Genomic DNA, 19,699 nt, shown 5'->3' on the forward strand with positions numbered 1-19,699 from the left:
GGGGAGGGGAGGGGAGAGGTGGGGAGGGGGGAAGGGGGAGGATGGGAAAGGCAGTGGAGCACAACAGACACTAGGATGGCAATTTGTAAATCAATGGATGTGAAACTGATGTGATTCTGCTATCTGTGTATGGGGTGAGGGGGGGAGTTCATAACCCACTTGAATCAAAGTGTGGAATATGATATGTCAAGAAATTTGTAATGTTTTGAACAACCCACAATAAAAAAAATTAAAAAAAAAAAAAAAAAAATTTTCAGTGTTTGAAATATTTCATTTTCAAAATTTCTAGCAGTTCTTTTTCATACCCAGCTATTCTTGCTTTGTTTCTTCAGGTTGTGTTCATGATTTCTTGCAGTATTACAGACATTAGTCTTTCATTCATATGAGTAATATAAACATGCGTATTTCAAAGCCTTTGTGAGACTTATTTTTATTGCATATGGTCTAAATTGGTCATCTGTTGATTTTGTTAGCTGTATTTCCTAGTATGGGATTGCTTCGTGTGTTTTGGAATGTTGGTTTGGAGACTCATTTGGGGTGGGTTGTTTTGTTTGTCTTTTCCACCACTCTCCCTGCCTACTCCTCCCTATGGAGTGGTAGGGCCGGGGCAGTCTGCAGCCACTGCCTGGTGGAAGACTGCGGAGGTTGCAGCCTGAGTCACTGTGCCCACCAGGACGCTGCTCCATTTAGCTCTGGCGGCAGGGCTGTGCCTGGCTGCTTGGCCACGAGTTCACATGTGCTCTAGTCCTCCCTGGCAACAGTCTTTTTCCAGCATCTTCTGAGAGCAGGGAAGCCCCACCCCAGCTCCTGGCTGGATACAGTAGGCTTGGCTCTGGTTCTGCTCCCCAACACTGGCATAGGGAAGGGACCTCCATCCCCAGGACTGAGTGGCCTGCACTGGTGGCTGTTTTTGGTGGTGCCAGCACTGTTCAGTCCTCTGTGGAATAGCCTGTTCTAAACCAAGCTGTGTCCTTCACTTTTCCTTTTCTGTATGCTACCTGTGAACAAGGACTGAAGCCAATGTCATGAGTGCACTTACAGGTAAGAACTCTGGGAGGTTGAGAAGTGGAGTTCAATATGGAGAAATGCTCCTTTGTTCTTTTAAGCCTTGTTTCAGGAACTGCAATGCATCAGAGACCCAGCCTCAACTGTGTGCTGCTTAACTCTAAGCCAGAATGGAGAACTAGCTCTCTTCTAGTGGAAGGCTATTCCCTGTACTGTTCTGCAAATTCCCCTTCAGGACACTGCTTGGGTATATCTGATACCTAGAGAGTATCTGAAAGTACGATGTAAAGACAAAGGATGAGAGATAAACTATGGAAATTCTCTCCGTGTAATTTTTCTTATAATTTTCTGATAAAAGCATTAACAGAATTCTAAATGAACATCAATACCAAGATCTAGATTATTTCAGCTTGAAAGAGATCATTCTAGACAATACAATGTAATGAGTCAAAATTGTTCAAAATTTCAAAACCAGTACTCATAAACCAATATCTTTCCCTTCCATCATCTCATATGAATGTTTTCTGAAATGTGACCCTGAAATTAGACTTGTTACAGAAAATCCTGACTGCTTTTATGAATCTTCTAATGCTTGGGAACACATTTATTTGACTTCCTAGTTAGATCTCAGCTTTGATTTTTGGCTAAAGTCATCTTCTTTCTCATTAAGCAATTTTTAAAACTCTGATTATTCTAATGCCTACCAGCTCTAAACCTTGTGATTCCTTGTACTTAAACGCTACAATAATCCATTACATTGTTTGTGCTTCATGTAGGGAGCAGACTCCCCATCCTCTATCAGTTTCTCTAATTTATGAAGTAACTTTGTATTCTTTTAATGTGATTCCTTACTTCCTCATAATGACCCAGAAGAGAAGGAACAGAAGAAACTCGAAAAGGGTCAAGAAATACCAAGAATACATAGATGCAAAACCAGGCTAAAAAACATACAAAAATGCTAAAACAAAGGGGTTCCCCTGTGCACAATCCCTCACAAAAGGTAACATCAAATCACTTTAAGTGGAATACCAAGAAACTTGCATAAAACAGATTTTTGAAGTTTAGCTCAGTGAAATCTATATTCATTGAAATATAGATGACTATATAGAATTTGTTTCCTTAAAAACAGTAAGATTAGAATCTTACTCATTTGTGTCAAGAATAATTTTTGCAGTATATCCATGAATTCAACCAATCATGAATTGAAATTATTTGGGGGGAAAAATCACGACACATGTACTGAACACAAACAGACTTTTTCCTTGATCATCATTCCCTAACAATACAGTATAACAACTGTTCATTTAGCAGTTATATTGTATTAAGTAACTAATCTAACAATGATTAAAAGTATGCAGAAGGTAATGCATAGGTTCTATGCAAACATTAGGACATCTTATACAAGGGATTTGAGTATTCTTGGGTTCTGCTGTCTCTGCAGGATCATGGAACTGAGCCCCCCACCCCTGCCCCACCCCACGAACACAAAGGAGGACTATAAAATCCTAGGACTATTGCAAAGCTATAGTTAAGTTCTTGCTCATTACTTACTTGGATTGTTCGCTCGTTCAGATTGTGCCAGCTCTCGTGGACTGGGAGGTGCCTGCTCCGCTTTTTCCTAAAAAAAANTTTACATACTTAGGAAAAAACAACAATGACTAACTTACAGTGGGGAGATGCTGACTTCCTCTTACAGATTAATGAAACCTGTGAAGTTTTTACAATCATGTATACTACCTCTATAATTAGAAAGAATATGAATTGTGCCCAAAGCACAAAGTCTTCACTAAAAATGATTACTAATACATAGCACATATATTCAAAATATAGTAGACATGCTCCTTGACTTACACCCCAATACACATCATAAATGGAAAATATTGTACCTGGAAAATGCACTGAATTCACCTGACCTACCAAACATCACTCTTAGTGGCACACCCCACTGTAGAGTATTGGCTGTTTCCCTCCTGATCACCGGGCTGACTGGAAGCTACAGCTCGCTGCCTATGCCCAACGTCACAAGACAGCATCATATTTCATAGCAATGGCTCAGGAAAAGTTCCCAATTCAACATCTGAAGTAGGGTTTCTCCTGCATGTATATTGCTTTCTCACCATTGTAAAATTTTTAAAAATTATTAAATGGAACCTTCAAAAACAGGGCTTGCTCCCAGCTGACATCAGCAACCTCATCCCTATCTATCCCTCCCAGCATCGCAACTGAAGCATGTGAAATATCTGGCATGCTTGTGCACTGCAGAGTGCTGGCAAAAGCCAACGTGCCCAGTGTGCGTACTGTGCAAGGTGGGGCTCCTACTTCACAGAGGAAGACATGGAGGCACAGGAAGGTTGACTACCTTTACACCCAGCATCCCTAGTGGTCTAAGCCACCTCAGCATCAGGATGCGAGCAGCCGGCTACATGTTCCTTGATTGTTTGCATCCAAAGGCCCCAAAAGACTAAAAACAGGACAACGGGTTTCACCAAGGTATCAGAGGAGCAGGGCATGAATACTTCATTGCCTGAATGCCTCCCAGTAAGAGGTTCCTGTGCCCAGAGCGTTTCTTGTCATGTACGAAACGCACTCAATGCTAACTTCTCATCTACGAGCACAACAATCTGCCAGTGAACAGTTAATGTCTGGTCCATGCTGTGCTTTGGGGCTGCTCACAATGGGGGAAGAAGAGGGAGAGCCCAGGGAAGAGATTCCACAAGAGCCAGCTCATTCATATCTACACTTCGAAGAAAAGCGAAGTCACATTCACACCCTCCTCCAGAAAATCTGTAGAAAACAAAACAAAGTCCTACGAAACTGCAGATATTTTCACTGGTGCCTCTCTTCCCACCCTTCCTCCCTCTGTCTGTCTTTTTCATTTTTTCCCCTTCAAAAGAAATATCTTTTTGTTACTTAGATAGAATACTCTCTAATTATGAAAATATCTATGCATTAAAGAAAAATATGAAGAAAAAAATCAAAGCAAATCTCTCTCTCTATTCTCATACCCAGGGAGTTATCTAATCAGTTTCACAAATGTTCTTTCAGCAAAGGAAAGGAACAAATGGGAAGGAAAAGGAATGGGAGGGGAGAGAAAAAAAAATCATGTGCACATGTGCAGAACATTTGCATTATTTACAGAGAACATGTATGTTATATTTGAATCACATAGAAGTCACAAATGATCCTATTTTAAAAGCAACTGTGGAGGGAGGGACATGTGCTTTTTATGTATATTCCATATATATAAAATAATATATTCTATATTATTGTGTTTTAATGCATACCTTTGAAAATTTCCATTTCAATAAACATTATCTCTATTGACAGAATTCCTTCGTAGGTCTATCACACCTCACTGAGAGGATGTTCTAAGGTAATTTATTTAGCTAGTAACCTACTGGTGAGCATATAGATTGTAAGTACAATAATTTATACCTGGAATATTCCCCAAAGGCTCATGTATTGAAGACTTGGTCCCTAGTCCATGGCACTACTTGGAGGTAGTGACACCTTAAAAAGCTGGGGCTTAGTATGAGAAAGTTATATCATCAGGGGAGTGCCCTTTGAAATGAAAAGTACCCCAGAACCTCTTCCTCACTTTGTTTCCTAGCCACCATGAGATAAGCAGGTATCCTCCACCAGACAGGCCAAGCCATCATGGACCAAAACTTCTGAAACCAATGGGCCAGAACAAACCTTTCCTCTCTTTAAGTTGATTATTTCAGGTATTTTGTCACAGAAACAGATATCTGAATAATACAGTAAGTTTTTGACTAGGAAAGAAGGGAAGGATACTTTCAGGGAAGTGGTATCCAGAAGACAAGAGGGGAGGTACTGAGAAAGGAGGTATGCTCTCAGGGCTGATTAATAAGCCTCCCAACCCTCCAGATTCAGTGGCATCCCACTGGGGTCAGCCCATCTAATTTCTGAAATTCTATAGCAAATGTTGTCATCCTATCCAATTTGCTCTTTACCCTCAAAGCAAAATTCTTTTTCCCTCTAATGTGAATTTTAAAACAAACCCAAATTTTTTGGAAAATAGACTACATATAAAATTGAGATTGGTATGAACCTTTTTCTCTTCTCTGAATTTTAAAACAAACCATGTAAAAGTTTTAGAAATACATAATAGATATAAAACTGAAATTAGCCTAAATCCTGTGACGGTAGGATAAAGGCAGTTTCGTGGTCTTTGTACCTTTTTAGTGCATAGATAGTCACTATGGAAATCAAACTGAGTAAACTATTCTGTGTTTTGTTGCCCCTCCTACGCACCTGTAATTAACATATAGGTTGTTTTAAACCTTCATGAACATCACCTTTTTCATATTGGAAACTACTGCAGTAGACACTCTCCCGTAGTTCAAACTTGCAAATAACATGAACAATAATCAGAGAAAAATATCTTTGGGCATAAAACTTTGCTCACATTTCTGATTATTTGTGTAGGATCCTTAGAAGTAGAATGGATAGGCCAATGGTCATGTGCAATTTTTTTTAAAGACTCTAGATAATATCCTGTTAAACTCTTCTTCACCCAATTTACCCTTCTGCCCAGAATAGAGGTGAAGTGTCCGTTTCATAACACCTGAGGAAGCCAGGACTGTGACTGGTTATTTTTCTGGAAATTTTTTTCCTGCCAATTCCAGAGGTAAGCAGTGCCTTCAACCCTCCAGTTTTAATATGCAGATCTTTAATGTTAAGGTTGAGCAGTTTTTCATGAGCATATTAGCCCTGGGTCTTCTTTTTCTTGGAGGTTGGGAGGTTCTCTTAGGCTAGCTATACTAGTTCCTGAGAGCACAAGAGCTTTCCAATAAATATGCCTGTGAACTTCATACCATTCACTAGCTTGGGGCCATTTACTTACAGTCAGCTGGTTCCTCAATAAAATGGTTAGGGCTGGGTCTGTAGCTCAGTGTCAGTGCTTGCCTAGTATGTACGAAACACTGGGTTCAATCGTTAGCACAGCGTAAAAAAAATAAAAGGCATGCTGTCTATGTACAACTACAAAAATAATTAAAAATAATAAAATAAAATAAGATGGGTTAAAGAATCTCTTAGTAACTGCTGGGAGGTTTGTTTACAACGCAGAACATCAAGTTGGCTTGTTGTGGTGACCCATTCATGTGCTGGCCCATGGGACTTTCATTGTATCTTAATTTTCCTGTGAAGACTTTTAAATGCTGTAGGAAACTAGCTTACTTACACTTGTAGCAAATGCTCTTCCAACCCCGTTTTTCTTTAGATGCTATTATAGTTTTGATTCTTAGAGGTTTCCTTCAGTGTAATCAAGTTGACCAAACTTTTCTTTTCCATTCATTATTTTGAGCATTAAAAACTGTTTTCATCATTTATCAAGAAAACTGAAAAGCATTCATTTGTATTTTATTCTAATTTCCCTTCTGACCTGATGTATTAACCTTTCATTTAGCTGATGTTTATTTTGGTGGCTAGTGAGAGGGGAGAAATTACACTGAAGCCCCCAACCATGGTGAACCCATTTTCCCAACCCATTTCTTTCAGTGTTCTGTTACTATAGCAAATACCTGAGATAATAAACTTAAAAAAAAAAAAAAAAAAAAAAAAAAAAACCCACACACACACATTTTGACTCACACTGTTGAAGGTTCTAGTCCAGGACTGGTTAGCCCCTCTGCTTTCGGGCCTCTGGTGGGGGTGCTAAATGGCAATGGTGGGAAAACAGCTAAATGGCAATGGGAGCAAAACAGCTTACCTCATGACCAGCACTTAAAAGGAAAGGAGGAAAGAGGCAAGGTCACACAATCCCCTTTCAGCACAAGCCCCCAATAACCTAAATATCTCCCATTAAGCCCCACCTCTTAAAGATTCCACCACTTCCAGTCATGCTATCCTGGGTATCAAGCCTTTAAAACCTGGGCCTTTGGGGGACAGGTAACACCCAAACGATAGCACCATGTATCTCACGATTCTTCATTTTGCCTTACTGGGGAAGTCACTTTGTGCACACATTATAACCCTATATACACATTCATCTGTTTCTCTGTAGAGCTGCCCACTCCTGAGCTGACACCCCACATTTTTCTATTCACAGTCTGTCAACATGTTTTATCATCAGCAGAATATTTCCTCTCTTCTTCTTTTGCATGACTCCTTAGTCATTTTCTTCCAAACAAACTTAGGGCCAAGAAAGATTTAATACACATTAAGAAAAAAGTTGATGCACCTATAACTACATTTCTGTCAATCACAGATTACAGGTGTGATGGTGGCTAAGCCACATAACCTAGGGTAGTAGATTATATCATTTAGGTTTGTGTACCTATGCAATATGATGTTCGTGCAATGACAAAATCACTTAAGAATGCACTTCTCAGAACATATCCCTGGTACATGATTTCAGTCTTAAAATTTTCTTGCATTATTAAAACTTCTCATCTGAAATATGTACTTACATGTAAATGAGTAATTGCTATGCATTCCTCATACAAATTCTGCTATTGGATCATGTCCTTGGAAGCAGATCATAGAAACACTGAGAAAAGTATGTCAAATAGATACATAACACCAGAGAGAGTGGGACCAGCCTCTTGGTGCCCGAAATCTCACACACTTGTAAGGACCTTCAGGGGATGGGCATGACCCTACAGGTTAACCAGCACCTGGGTGTTTCCTGGGAACACTCAAGTTTGAGACCCACTGATCCCTGGACGCTCCACTTTCCCTAGGAAAGCCTTTTAAGTGACAAGGAAACCAGGCTCCAATGATGTCACCAATTTAAAAGACAAGTCACTGGAAAACGTAATTTAATGGAAACTTGCCTAAATAGTGTCACTAGATTTACCAAATAAAAACACAGGATGCCCACTAAAATATGAATTTCAGAAAATATCTAATCATTATTTGGTACGAGTATGTATCAAATATTATAAGGCATATTCTAAAAAACTTATTAGTCATTTACCTGCAATTTTTACTGGGCATTCTCTATTTTTATCTGGCAACTCTATGCCTCAAACACGTTCAATGTCTGACAGGCTTTCAGGAGAAAGTATGGCAGCAACCATGAAATCTCAAGTGGCTCAGTGTTTATGAATTTTCAAGGTCAAAAAAGTTGTACCTTTTTCAATTCAACAGACCAGAGCTTCAGACAAGGATTCTTTTCCCTTGAGAAGCCAAGAAATAACTAATATAGGTAGGCTATCTCTTATCTGAAATGCTTGGGAACAGAAGTGTTCCAGATTTTTTTCAGATCTTGGAATATGTGCACACACATAATGAGATATCTTGGTGAGGCGATCCAACTCTAAATATGAAATTCATTTATGTTTCATATAGAACTTACCCACATAGCCTGAAGGTAGTAATTTTATACAATATTTTTAATAGCTTTGTGCCTAAAAAAAAAAAAAAAAAAAGTCTCATGGTGTAAAATTTTCCACTTGTGGCATCTTGTTGGCATCCAGAAAGTTTTGGATTTGGGAACTTTTTGAATTAGGGATGCACAACCTATAGTATGGATAAAGTTAGCATTTGTAAAATAAAGCCAACACACAAAAGGCAACGAGGAAAAGTTAACCACTGACTGAGTAGTTAAAAAAAAAAATTCCTATAGCCTGGAAGGTCAGGAGCAAATGTCCATCCACCATTCAGAGACAAACAGTGCAGGTTGCCAGGAGGAAGGGAGTAAACACTGGGACGAGACTAAAAGGTTTATCACTGCACTGACATGGTTTCCTCTATTTGTGTGTTTGTTTCCGAGCCTCCAATGGCTCTCTATAAGGGAAGGGCTAGACAGGGAGGACAACGTTGCCTTATGGTTAGAGCTATCAATGTCTTGCACTTAAGAGGCCCCAGCATGCTGGAAAGGGAAGCTGGGGTTTTCTTCTTTAAGTCATGTTAGCAGCAAATGCCTTTTGTAGCTCTTCACGACTATGCTGTCTACCTCCAGGCAAAGGTAGAAGGATGGAAGAATATTATCCTAAACCTCCTCATAGTCACACAAGTTTTTTTTTTTTTTTTTTCACTATTTAATGCTGGACCTTTCATATGGCTTTGGAAATACTCACCAAAGTAAAAATCCAGCCTAGGCAGAAACACCACCTTCATAAAAATTCACAAGAACAGTCCACTTTTCCCCAGAGGGACCCAATCCTTTATTATTCTACAGAACTCATACAAAGCCCTAGAGTCAGGAGGGAGGCGGGTGAAGAGGACAGTCTCCTCCACTCGTTTCTCCTGTGCATGCCAGATAACTCCTGGCTTCCAGTAGTGGTGGCAGGTGGAACAAGGCAGGCCAGGAATGGACAAGGACTGGATGAGGGCTTGGTTCTCCGGCTCAGCTGTTCCTTCCATAAATAATACTTCAGGGGGCTCATGAAGGCCCCTGGCCAGGCTTTTTCAAGACCCTTACTGGTCCCCAGGCCGGGGCCTCTATCTGCTGATTCCCCTGACCTCCCACCTGTCTCCCCCTTTTGTTCAAATCTTTTTCTCCAGCCCTCCAGGATGGCACCCAATGCATACTTCTGAGACCCTGGTCTAGGGAGGCAGGTCACTTAATTTTCCCCATTCTACTGAGGTTTCAATGAATGCACTTAAAAGTGACTCAGGAGAGAGAAAAGTGGTAGAGCAGGATGTGGACTTTAGTGGGCCTGGTGTGTAGGTGTAAGACCAATCAGTACCCTAGGTTGCTTTAGTCACTGACAAGCTCACAGTTTGTGCCATTTTAATTTAAACCTCACAATTGATCCATGACCTCCTGCCCACCTGGGAACCTTGGCTGGGACAGCTGGTGCAACTTGTTGCAGCCCTGCCTGAAATACAACAGGGCAATGTTTCCCAAGATGGGTATATGAAATATAACAGACTTGGGATATGTCGTTTCACACAAAATGCAGTTAAAGTGATTCGAACTGAAAATCCACTGACGTGTGAGATTACTGGCCTAGTGAAGAATAAGTGGTAAAGCTATCTGCTGCTGTGTCACCTGCACCTCTGAGAGGAGCCATCATCCTACCATCTTATCAACCTCTTTCCAATGCCAGATGCCCATTTTTACTTTCTGTAGGCATGCCTATTCCAGAACTTTCAAATGCAGATGATATTTAGGTGTGATGTAGTTAAAGACTAATAACATTTACCATCCAACTCTACAATTTCTTATTTTTATTAAAAAACTTAATGCAGAAACAACATTTTCTACTGCAATTCCTGAGTTTCCAATTCGGTGGCACTAGAAAGTTTATATGCACTCAATTCTTCCTGTAATACATTATGCTGTTAGCACATTGGCGTAGATATGGGAAAGGAAGGAGACACATTGTCCATGATATCACAGCTTATACCTGTGGGTGTAGACACAGAGAATACATTCTTAACAACTGAGCTGGGTACTACAAAATCTATCTTTATCCTCACAACCAAAAAAACCCTGAAGTATCAGAGAAGTGCTAAAAGTCACCATATCAGCACTCCAATTCTGATAGTTGCAAGGTGTGTAAATTAGTCCCCTCAAATGGAAATAACATTTGTATCAAATGAGCTAGGGTACCCCCATTTTTGGGGGGCCCAAAATGTCACTGTCTGTTTAGATTCCACACTTTATGTCTACATAAAAGCAAAGGGAGTGAGAGTTTTCTCAACGGAGAATTATGTCAAACCCCTCTTTAAAAATCCAGAGTAAAAACTGTTTCCAAGATCTTGAGATGAAAGAAGGAAAACTCAACATGCCAACAGTCCACATCAAGGAATGACGGTAACTTTTTAAAAATGTATTAATGGTATTCAATGATGCATTTATTTATAATTTTATTTATGTACTTTGCTGAGTATGACACGAAAATACCTGGATTTTTCTTGGAATACAAGAAACTTGCAGCAAAAATGCTACCATGTTTTAAAAAATGATCAAGTTTTCCTTTAAATCTTCCTGCACACAACTTTGTACATCTAAAAAGACACACACAGCCATAGGTACTCAACACAAAGACATTTCCTTCAACATAACTACCTCCATGTGCAGCTATTCTTGACAATATCAGCAAAGGTAATACATAAATTGTCTATCCTAACCACCCATTCTGCAATGTTGGACACAGAAACATCAATTTCAGTTATTCATGGAAGGGGGAATCCGTCAATCTTTCATTTTTTAAACAGCTTTATTGAGATATGCTATATAATATGCATGTCATCTGGTGGGAGTGTACAATCCAATGAGTGCTGGTATAATGACAGATCTGAACAACCCTCACCATGTTCTAATTTTAGAACATTTCCATCACCCCACAAAGAAACCTCGTGCCCAGGGCCTGTCAATCTTGACAAATGGTTTTCCCAAAATAAAATGCCTTTGCCAAGTCAGTTTTGTTCCCGGTTTTTGATCCAATATTCCCACATCAAGGAAGCAGCTCATCCTAAAGGTGAAGGGCACTAGCTCTAGAATTTCTGCAGATGAGCAGCTTCATAACCTTGGGGAAGACATTCAGCCTTCCCGTGACCTCAGAAGACTGTTTTAAAGATTTAGTGTGATCCTGCACGTAAAGCCCTCCTCAGTAAATGTTAGCTGCTATTTTTACTACAACCACTACTGCTCCTGCTGCTCCTCATCTCCACCTCTCATTATCTCCTCCACCACCTCCATCTTTTCTACCTCCTCTATTCCCTCTCACCAACTTCACCATCACCTCTACCTCCCACTATCTTCACCAGCACCTCCTCCACTCCCTGCTACTAACTCCACCACTACCCCACCTCCACTTCCCACTCTCTTCAATATCCCCTCCTCCTCTACCTCCCCCTCTTCTCACCAACTCCCTATCACCCTCACCTCCTGCAATCTTGGCGATCACTTCCTCCATCACCTCCGCTTCTTCCATTCCCACCAGTCAACTTCACCATCACCCCACCTCTACCTCCTACCTCCACCATCACTTCCTCCACCTCTACCATCACTCATGATCAGCACTTCCATCATCTCCTTCACCTCCTCCCATGAACTCCGCTTCTACCTTCCCCTCCACTACTCCACTACCTGATCCTCTAACAGTACATTCCATCACCTCCACTCCATCCCTATGGACCCACCTCTTTCTCCATAACCTCCTCCCCTTTTCTCTGCACTAGTTACCTGTTACTTCATCCTCCTCCACCACCTCCATGTTCTCTGCCTCCACCACCATCACCTCTTCCATCTCCACCACCACATTTCTCTATTACCTCCATCTCTACCAGCTCCAACCTCCTTCACTTAAACTCTACCTTCACCATCTTGGTGATCTCCGTCGTCTCCACCTCTATCACCACCAGCTTCTCCATCCTCAATTTGAACAAACCTCTTTGTAAAAGGCAACTGAATAGACACCAAAACTTCCCCATTTATTAACATAAGGTTAATTTGTTAGAATAGTCAGAAAGCAGCACCTTAACCCACTATGAGTTCTACAGTAGCTTCACTCAGGAAATTAGAAGATCCAACTACAGAATCTCTGAACCTCCCACATAAATAACGCTAACAGCCTACCCTTTAAAGTACTCTAAGATTATCAGTTAAGATGCAAATTATGGTATGAGTGTAATTTGAAAAACAAATTACAAAATTTCAAATGGAATAAAATGTATCTTCACTCTAGCCCCAAGTAATTATGGCCAACTCTTATTCAAATTTCTGGAAAAATGGAAGAGATTCATATTTTCACTCTTTGAGTACTTCCTCCAATCACTTGTTCCTCCCTGTCACAGAAAATCACTATGGGTACTGGGCTTCAGGAGTCTCAGAGAACTAGGCCAAAATGCCATCAAGTCAAATCCCCCCAGAAGACAAAAGAGAAATCCAAAACCCCCTCTCCTACATATGAACCCACAGACCCCAAAGAAAAAAGACAAAGGTACTAGTTAGCATATAGAATGCTAACAAGAACATACCTCTGAACCTGAAAAGATAAGGTTTGCAATCTTAGTGTATTAAGGAATTGGGGACAATTCCTTAGCATCTCTGAGCTTCAGCTGACTTTTGAAATATGAAGCCTAAGCCTATGGTGGTACACAAAGCCACTGCAATTAAGCTGAATACAGCTTCTTCAGCTTTAAGCTTTGCCTTTTTTTTTTTTTTTCATTTTCATAACCCCTGCAACATCTGCACTAAAACCAGAGATGCAAACTATATGTAGCTGGAACTACTGAGAAAACGTTAACTTTATAGCAGACAATCAAGTACATACTATAGTAGGCACATGATAAGATATGCCTATACTCTTCTCCATTTAGCAGAATAAGCATTGACATCTCTTCCTTGAACTTGCTCAACAACAATTTCAGAACTTGGAAAGAGTTCTTACTGTCCTGGCTGACCAGGAAAAGGCCCCAGGGTTGGCTCCTCCTTCCTCTCTAAGTCCCTCTGGCAGGCAGAGGGCAGAGACCCCAGGGTAAATGGCGGCTTGCGGCCAAGAACCTGGAGTCTGAAGGAAGTGAGAGAGATCTGGCCCAGAGCTCCAGTCTGAGTCCCCAATGGCATACCTGGACCAGGTTTGATAGTTCGTCAGAAGACAGGTATGAGATAGAGCAAGGAAGGACAAAGAGCAGCTGCCAAGAACACAATGAAAAGCATGGCTGACAGGTCAAGGTGATAGCAGTTCAAAGAGCTGCTTCCTTGAGGTCTATCTTCAATGGATTTTTGGATAAAGCAACAGGTTAATAATAATAAAAAAAATGAACATACAGCACAGATTCCAGGACACAGCAGACTCAATCCTTCAGCTACTTTCCCCCGTAAGGCAAAACAGCTAGCCCTCATAGCAGGCAGGACTGTTTCATCCCTACAAGAAACAGTTCACCTCTTACTCCCTATATGAAAAACCATATTGTGGCATGAGCCAAATGCTTATAAACAGCTATGAGACAAATTCAGTGATACTGAGCAAATAACATCACTTTCTGGGCCCATTTCCTCATCCAAAAAAATCAGGTCTTTGGACCACATCATCACTAAATCTCTTTTTACCATCAAGGCTGAGTCTGTCCACTACACAAAAATATTCTAAAGCTAATCTCCTCCTAGAATCACAGTTAAAATAATATTACATTTGATTTCTGAGCTTCTGGCAAACATGGATCAACTGAACCCTCTCTCCTAAAATGACTAAAAAAGTTTTCATACTTTGGACAATAGGCCAAATGGGAGAGTGATCCTTGGGAGAGAGGACACAAAATAGTGGGTCCCACAAGCATCTATTTCACTCGCTAGAGTGTTTCTAAGCTGTGGTACAAGAGGTGGCGTTCCAAGCAGAGGCTGGGGGTCTCCTAATGAGAAAGAACTTAGCATTCAGGAAGGCCAAAGCAAAGAGGAAAGGAGTGCTCCAAAGGGGAAAGTTCTGGAGCTCTGCAGAGGGTTTTCTGCAAATGTTTAGCTGAGTATTGATTAGTGCACACATATAAAGGGCAGAAGAACCACCAGAAAGGAGGAGGCAGAGCAATCCTCAGAGCTTAAGAGGGTAGAGAAAAGCATGGTTCCACAAGCCCAAATGGAAAATTTCCTTACACAGGAGCCATTAAGCAGAGTCCCCAAAACGGTCCTTCTACAATAATAACAGGAAATCAGTCCCACACTAAAAGTACGTGTAGACCCAACTAACAAAGCTTAAAAGAAAGTCTTAAAAGGATCAAACTATTCCTAAGAAGCTTAAATGTACCCAGAATAAAGCTCAAAAATATTGAAAAGATTATCTTCCCCTGAAAATAAACCAGCACCCGATCATGTAAAACTCATGATGTCTGGCATCTAAATGAAAATTACCAGACACAAAAAGAAAATAAGACCCAAAACGATAAAAGAAATCGACCCAGAGAAACAGATCTAGAAATGTCAAAGATGATAGAAACAGAAGACAATAGGGTAAAAGAATGATAAGAAGCACATTTCATATGTTCACGGAGGTAAAAGGAACCATGAGCCTGATAAGGAGAGAAAGGGAAGATATAAAATGAATAAACCAAGCCACTGGAGATTAAAAAATCATGTGAAATGAAAAATATTTTGGATGAGATAAACCAAAGATTAGAACCACCTTTCTTCTCTATTCTCCCTCCCTGAAGACCAATGGTCCAAGGACACTTCCTGGAGGCTCCTTGACATTGAAGGATGATACGGTCTAGGAAGCAACAGAACTATCCAGAATGGTACACAGAGGATAAACAAAGATAGAAAAGATAATGACCAATTCCCTCAAATTACTCCATGTGAGGGGGGTGCAGGAAAGGAACTCAGGTTTGGGGCCAGAGAGCATTGATGTGGAAGCTGGTGTCTTCTACTTTGTAGATATTTGGCGTAGCTAGATAAGTCAACACAAGTCGATGTACCTCAGTTTCATCACAGGCAAATCTGGATATTAATGATACTGATAATATTCCCTATTTCAAAGGGTATGCTGGGCAGTAAGTGAGACGGGATATAAAAAGTCCAAAGTCCTGTCACAAAACATATGCTAGTTGTCTTCTCCATCCCCAAGGAGACAGTCTTCCACTTTGTCACATCCTAATATGGGCTAGAGATGGAAGGAGAATCCAGTGGAGAAAAATGGAGGGTCTTCACTGTTCTTTTTTAATCAGAGGTGTACATTCTCTTCCATCCTTGAATAGCAGTTATAAATGGCAACAGCCTGGCTATTCATAGGGCCACTCCAGCTTCAACAGACAGCAAGGGAGGTAGAGCCAGCTGGCCTCCATTACAGGAAGCCAGCTGCCAGGCTGTGTGCTTCTAATAGTGTCACCAAATGGAATAACGCTAGCAAGAGAAGATGAAGGAGTATGGGAGTATGTGTATGTATACCCACACAGAGATAACATACAACACTGTACATGTGGACAAGCAGTACAGAAAACACACACAAGACAGAGATAATCTACACCTACTACAAGCCCTTTTTCTATCACTAAAGTTACAAAAGGTTTCTTTGCCCAAATATTTTTCTCCCTAGTTAGTTGTTTTAGTCAGGTTTTTTGCTGCTATGACTAAAATGACCCACCAGAACAATTGTAGAGGAGGAAAAATTTATTTGAGGGTTCATGGTTTCAGAGATCTTATTCCATAGAAGGCTGGCTCTATTCCTTGGGGCTCGAAGTGAGGCAGAATATCGCAGCAAAAGAATACGACAGTTGAGGGAAGCTGCTCATATGATGATCAGGAAGCAAAGAGAGAGAGAGAGATCTACACTTGCCAGATACAAATATATACTCCAAAGCCATGCTTCCAATTCCAACCTCCTCCAGCCACACCCGACCACTTTAGTTACCACTCAGTTAATCCTTATCAGGAGATTATTTCACCCAATCATTTCTCCTCTGAACTTTCTATTATTGTCTCACATGTGAGCTTTGAGGGGGACACCTCACATCCAACCCATGAGTTATAAGTCTTATTCATTTTCAGTGGGTCTCAGAAGAGTACCTTCCTGTTTAAGCATATCTCAATCAGGTGTTAAAATTAAAACTGCTTTAAGCACCTCTATCTAAGGTTTCACTCACTAGAATGGGGTCCATAAGCTAAGAAGTCCCTGGATTCATATGACACAATAGTCTGATACACACATCTGTTAACCTTGCCTTGGTACCAGTTCCTGGAGGGATGTGTGAAGAGTGATAACAAGAGTTATCAAGAGTTTCAACTGACTCTATTCCAGCTGCTCAAATTGGAAACGATGAGAACACAATGCTTCTCCAAACTGCTCAAGATGGAGCAACTGGGAACAGGGCTGACACGATCTTGATTCCCAGGGTGATGACTCCTCCGCCACTCTGGGGAGCCCAGGAGCTCCAGGAGCCTGGAGAAGGAATGAGACCAAGAGCTCTGTCCAAATGATTCAAGCCCAGGAGACTAAATGCTGGGATATGAGACAAGATATGGGTTTCCAAGACAGGAACCAGAGACACATGGAACCATGTTCATAAGGAAGCAATGGAGAAAATACAATGGATATAGAAGAGAAGTTGGCAGGGGAATCCCAGCTTTTCAAAAGTTGAAAACCTGGGTGACCAGGACAAGGGTGAATTAACACAGAGAGAGGAATTAAGGGAAGCGTCTAGTTGGGGAATAGGAAAGGGAATCTGAGCTGACACACCTCTCTTCTAAAATGGTGACATGAACCTGCTCCCGAGAACCAGGTTACTGAATGCCAGTACCTTCAGTTAGTGACCCAGGCTGGAAATCATAGTGAAGCCCAAACTCTTCCTTATCCATGTTCTAGCTGGTCACCAAATCCTCATTATTTTACCATCCACCCATGCGCTATTCTCATAGCCACTAAAGAACTTTGGGCTCAGGTTGTACTGTCTTGGCCTGAACACCACTGACTGAGGTAGCCAAGAAGTGACTGCTCTGCCAGAATCCTACTCCCTGGAAAGCTAGATAGCATGGAACCCAGAGACCAACAAGCCTTCATCTTATATCCTTATTCTACACCTCATATCTCAGTCTTTGAAAAAAAACGGAGATTAATAAAAATCACTCCAAATCAGTTTGCACATTAAAAAGAGGGTTTCAAAAACATTAAGATCTGGTTCACAAGAAACTCAACATACACATTGACCATAATGAAATTCCAACCATCAAAAGTACAAATTGTTGTTCACTGGTCTCAGGGATGACAGCTTCACTAAGGAATGTGAAGGGGCTCACAATTGTAGAACAAATTTCTCCCTAAGGATGACACAGCCATGGGGGACCCAAACACAGAGCTCTGTAGACGTGAAGTGTATGACTTTAGAGTCACCTAAGCAGAGAACACAAATTACCCCGACATGCCTGTTTGACTGAAGATTTTTTTTTTAACATTACAAGGATACCAGAGCAATACACATTTGATATAATCCATACCCTGAATTTTGATTTGGATCTTTTTCCAGCTAATGATAAACATGATACAATCCTCTCTCCTAATGCAGGTTAGCGGCAGAAAGCTGCAGCCCTGAATCTCTAGGGGAAACTGACACTGTGAGGCATACTGGGTTGTAAAGCTAGGATGGCCAATAAATTAGATGATTAAATGAATGTTCAGCTTATGGTAGTATTTTCCACTTACAATGGGCTTTACCCCATTGTAAGCTGAAGAGTATCTATATAGTTGTTGTGCAAAGCGACTCATCCATTCAACAAATATTTATAAGTACCTATTAGTCTATGCCTGGCACATTAGTGACTAATGCAAAGATCCTGCCCTCATGGAGTTTATAATTTATCTGGAGAAAACAAATAGCAATAAACATGCTATTCAATTTATTTATTTATAAATTTAAGAGAACATTGCTAAGGAATAAAAGGAGGCTGAAGAGAAGAACAAGGCAGGAGGCTGAAATTTAAAGGGAACAGAAGGAGCAGCCTCGCAAAGGTGGGCAAGAGGGGGGCACTATGGAGGAAGGCTAGAGTCATGGGTCTCCAAGGGTCAGGTGTGCTACAGCCATGCTAAGAGATCTATAAGGCTTCATCTAAATCTTAATCGTCCCTACAGTTAAGTAAATGTCACTTTACCCATGAGAAAAATCTCTCTACTACCTCCTTAGATTTCCATCACACTTTGGAATTTGCCACCAATAATGGAAAATTGGTTTTTCCTGTATTTGCTCTGTCTCTCCATACCTCTTTCTACACACACACACACACACACACACACACACACACTTTCTCTCTCTCCCTCTCACCTCACCCCCCTCATTTATCTATCATCTCTCTGCAAATATTTATTTATTTAGTACTGGGGAAGAACTCAAAGACACTTTCCTGTCATGTATATCCCCAGTCCATTTTATTTTTTATTTTGAGACAGGATTTTGCTAAGTTGCTGAGGTCTGCCTGGAGTTTGCCATCCTCATGCCTTAGCCTCCTGAGTCTCTGGGATTAGGTGCACCATCAAGCCTGGCTCCTCTTATACATATATTTTAAGCACTCCTACCAAGTGGTCAAATCCCAGTTCCAGTATCTTAAGCAGATCCTCAGGCACCTAGAAATAGCTGATGGGAACTCATCCTTCTCCTTTCAGCACCCCAGCTGCCCAAGGCAGAAGTGACAACTGTCCCAGGATGTTAATGCCTCCCCCAGAAGCCCAGAGAACCCCCGAGCACAGCTGCAGGCAGAAGTTCATCTTCAGAAAGAGAAATGTGGGGCTTCCCACCACTTTTTCAGAAACACTAGGAAACATGGCTGAGTTACAGAAAATTCAGAAATAGGAAAAACTGAACATAAGCTAAATATTTACCTTTTCCTTAGACAATTAATTATAGATAAATCTCACAGAAATCAAAAATAATGTCAATTTTCATATCATAGTAACTTCAAATACTTCTTGTTTCTTCTTGGTTAACAAAATATGAAAAAGAAGGAGTAGGAGAGAGAGAGTAAGGAAAGAGGAAGAGAAGAAACCCCTGTAATGTAACCACTTTCTCGGGATGGGGATAAGCCTCAAACATATAGGACTATTTAATACATTCAGGGGAAACTGACAAAGCGAGCTGCTTCCTGTGTGACAAAGATATGATTGTGAAGTATAAATGGCCCTCTTTCTGCTGAGATTCAGGGGATTATAACTGGAGGCAGCAAGAGCAGGTGAGAAAGCTAAATACCGCATGTGCCATGTGAGGTATGGAGTAGGGGACACAGCATGCCTCAGGCAAAGAGGCCAGGAAAAAAAAAAAAAAAAGGCATTACTTACCTAGGAAGAAAAGAATAGTGACA

General features: G+C 40.9%; 1 protein-coding gene across 8 annotated transcripts in view; it reads right to left on the reverse strand.

Moving 5' to 3' along the window:
- Positions 1-19,699, reverse strand: part of Grb10 (growth factor receptor bound protein 10) — a 175,481-nt gene that overhangs the window by 97,941 nt on the left and 57,841 nt on the right. For all 8 annotated transcript variants that reach the window (XM_048786618.1, XM_048786619.1, XM_048786622.1 and 5 more), the window contains one exon: positions 2,557-2,623. In XM_048786618.1, coding sequence (XP_048642575.1) covers positions 2,557-2,623 — 67 coding nt within the window. The remainder of the gene's footprint in view (positions 1-2,556; positions 2,624-19,699) is intronic.

This window comes from Marmota marmota, unplaced genomic scaffold (assembly GCF_001458135.2).
Source record: "Marmota marmota marmota unplaced genomic scaffold, marMar, whole genome shotgun sequence".
In the NCBI taxonomy this organism is placed as follows: domain Eukaryota; kingdom Metazoa; phylum Chordata; class Mammalia; order Rodentia; family Sciuridae; genus Marmota; species Marmota marmota.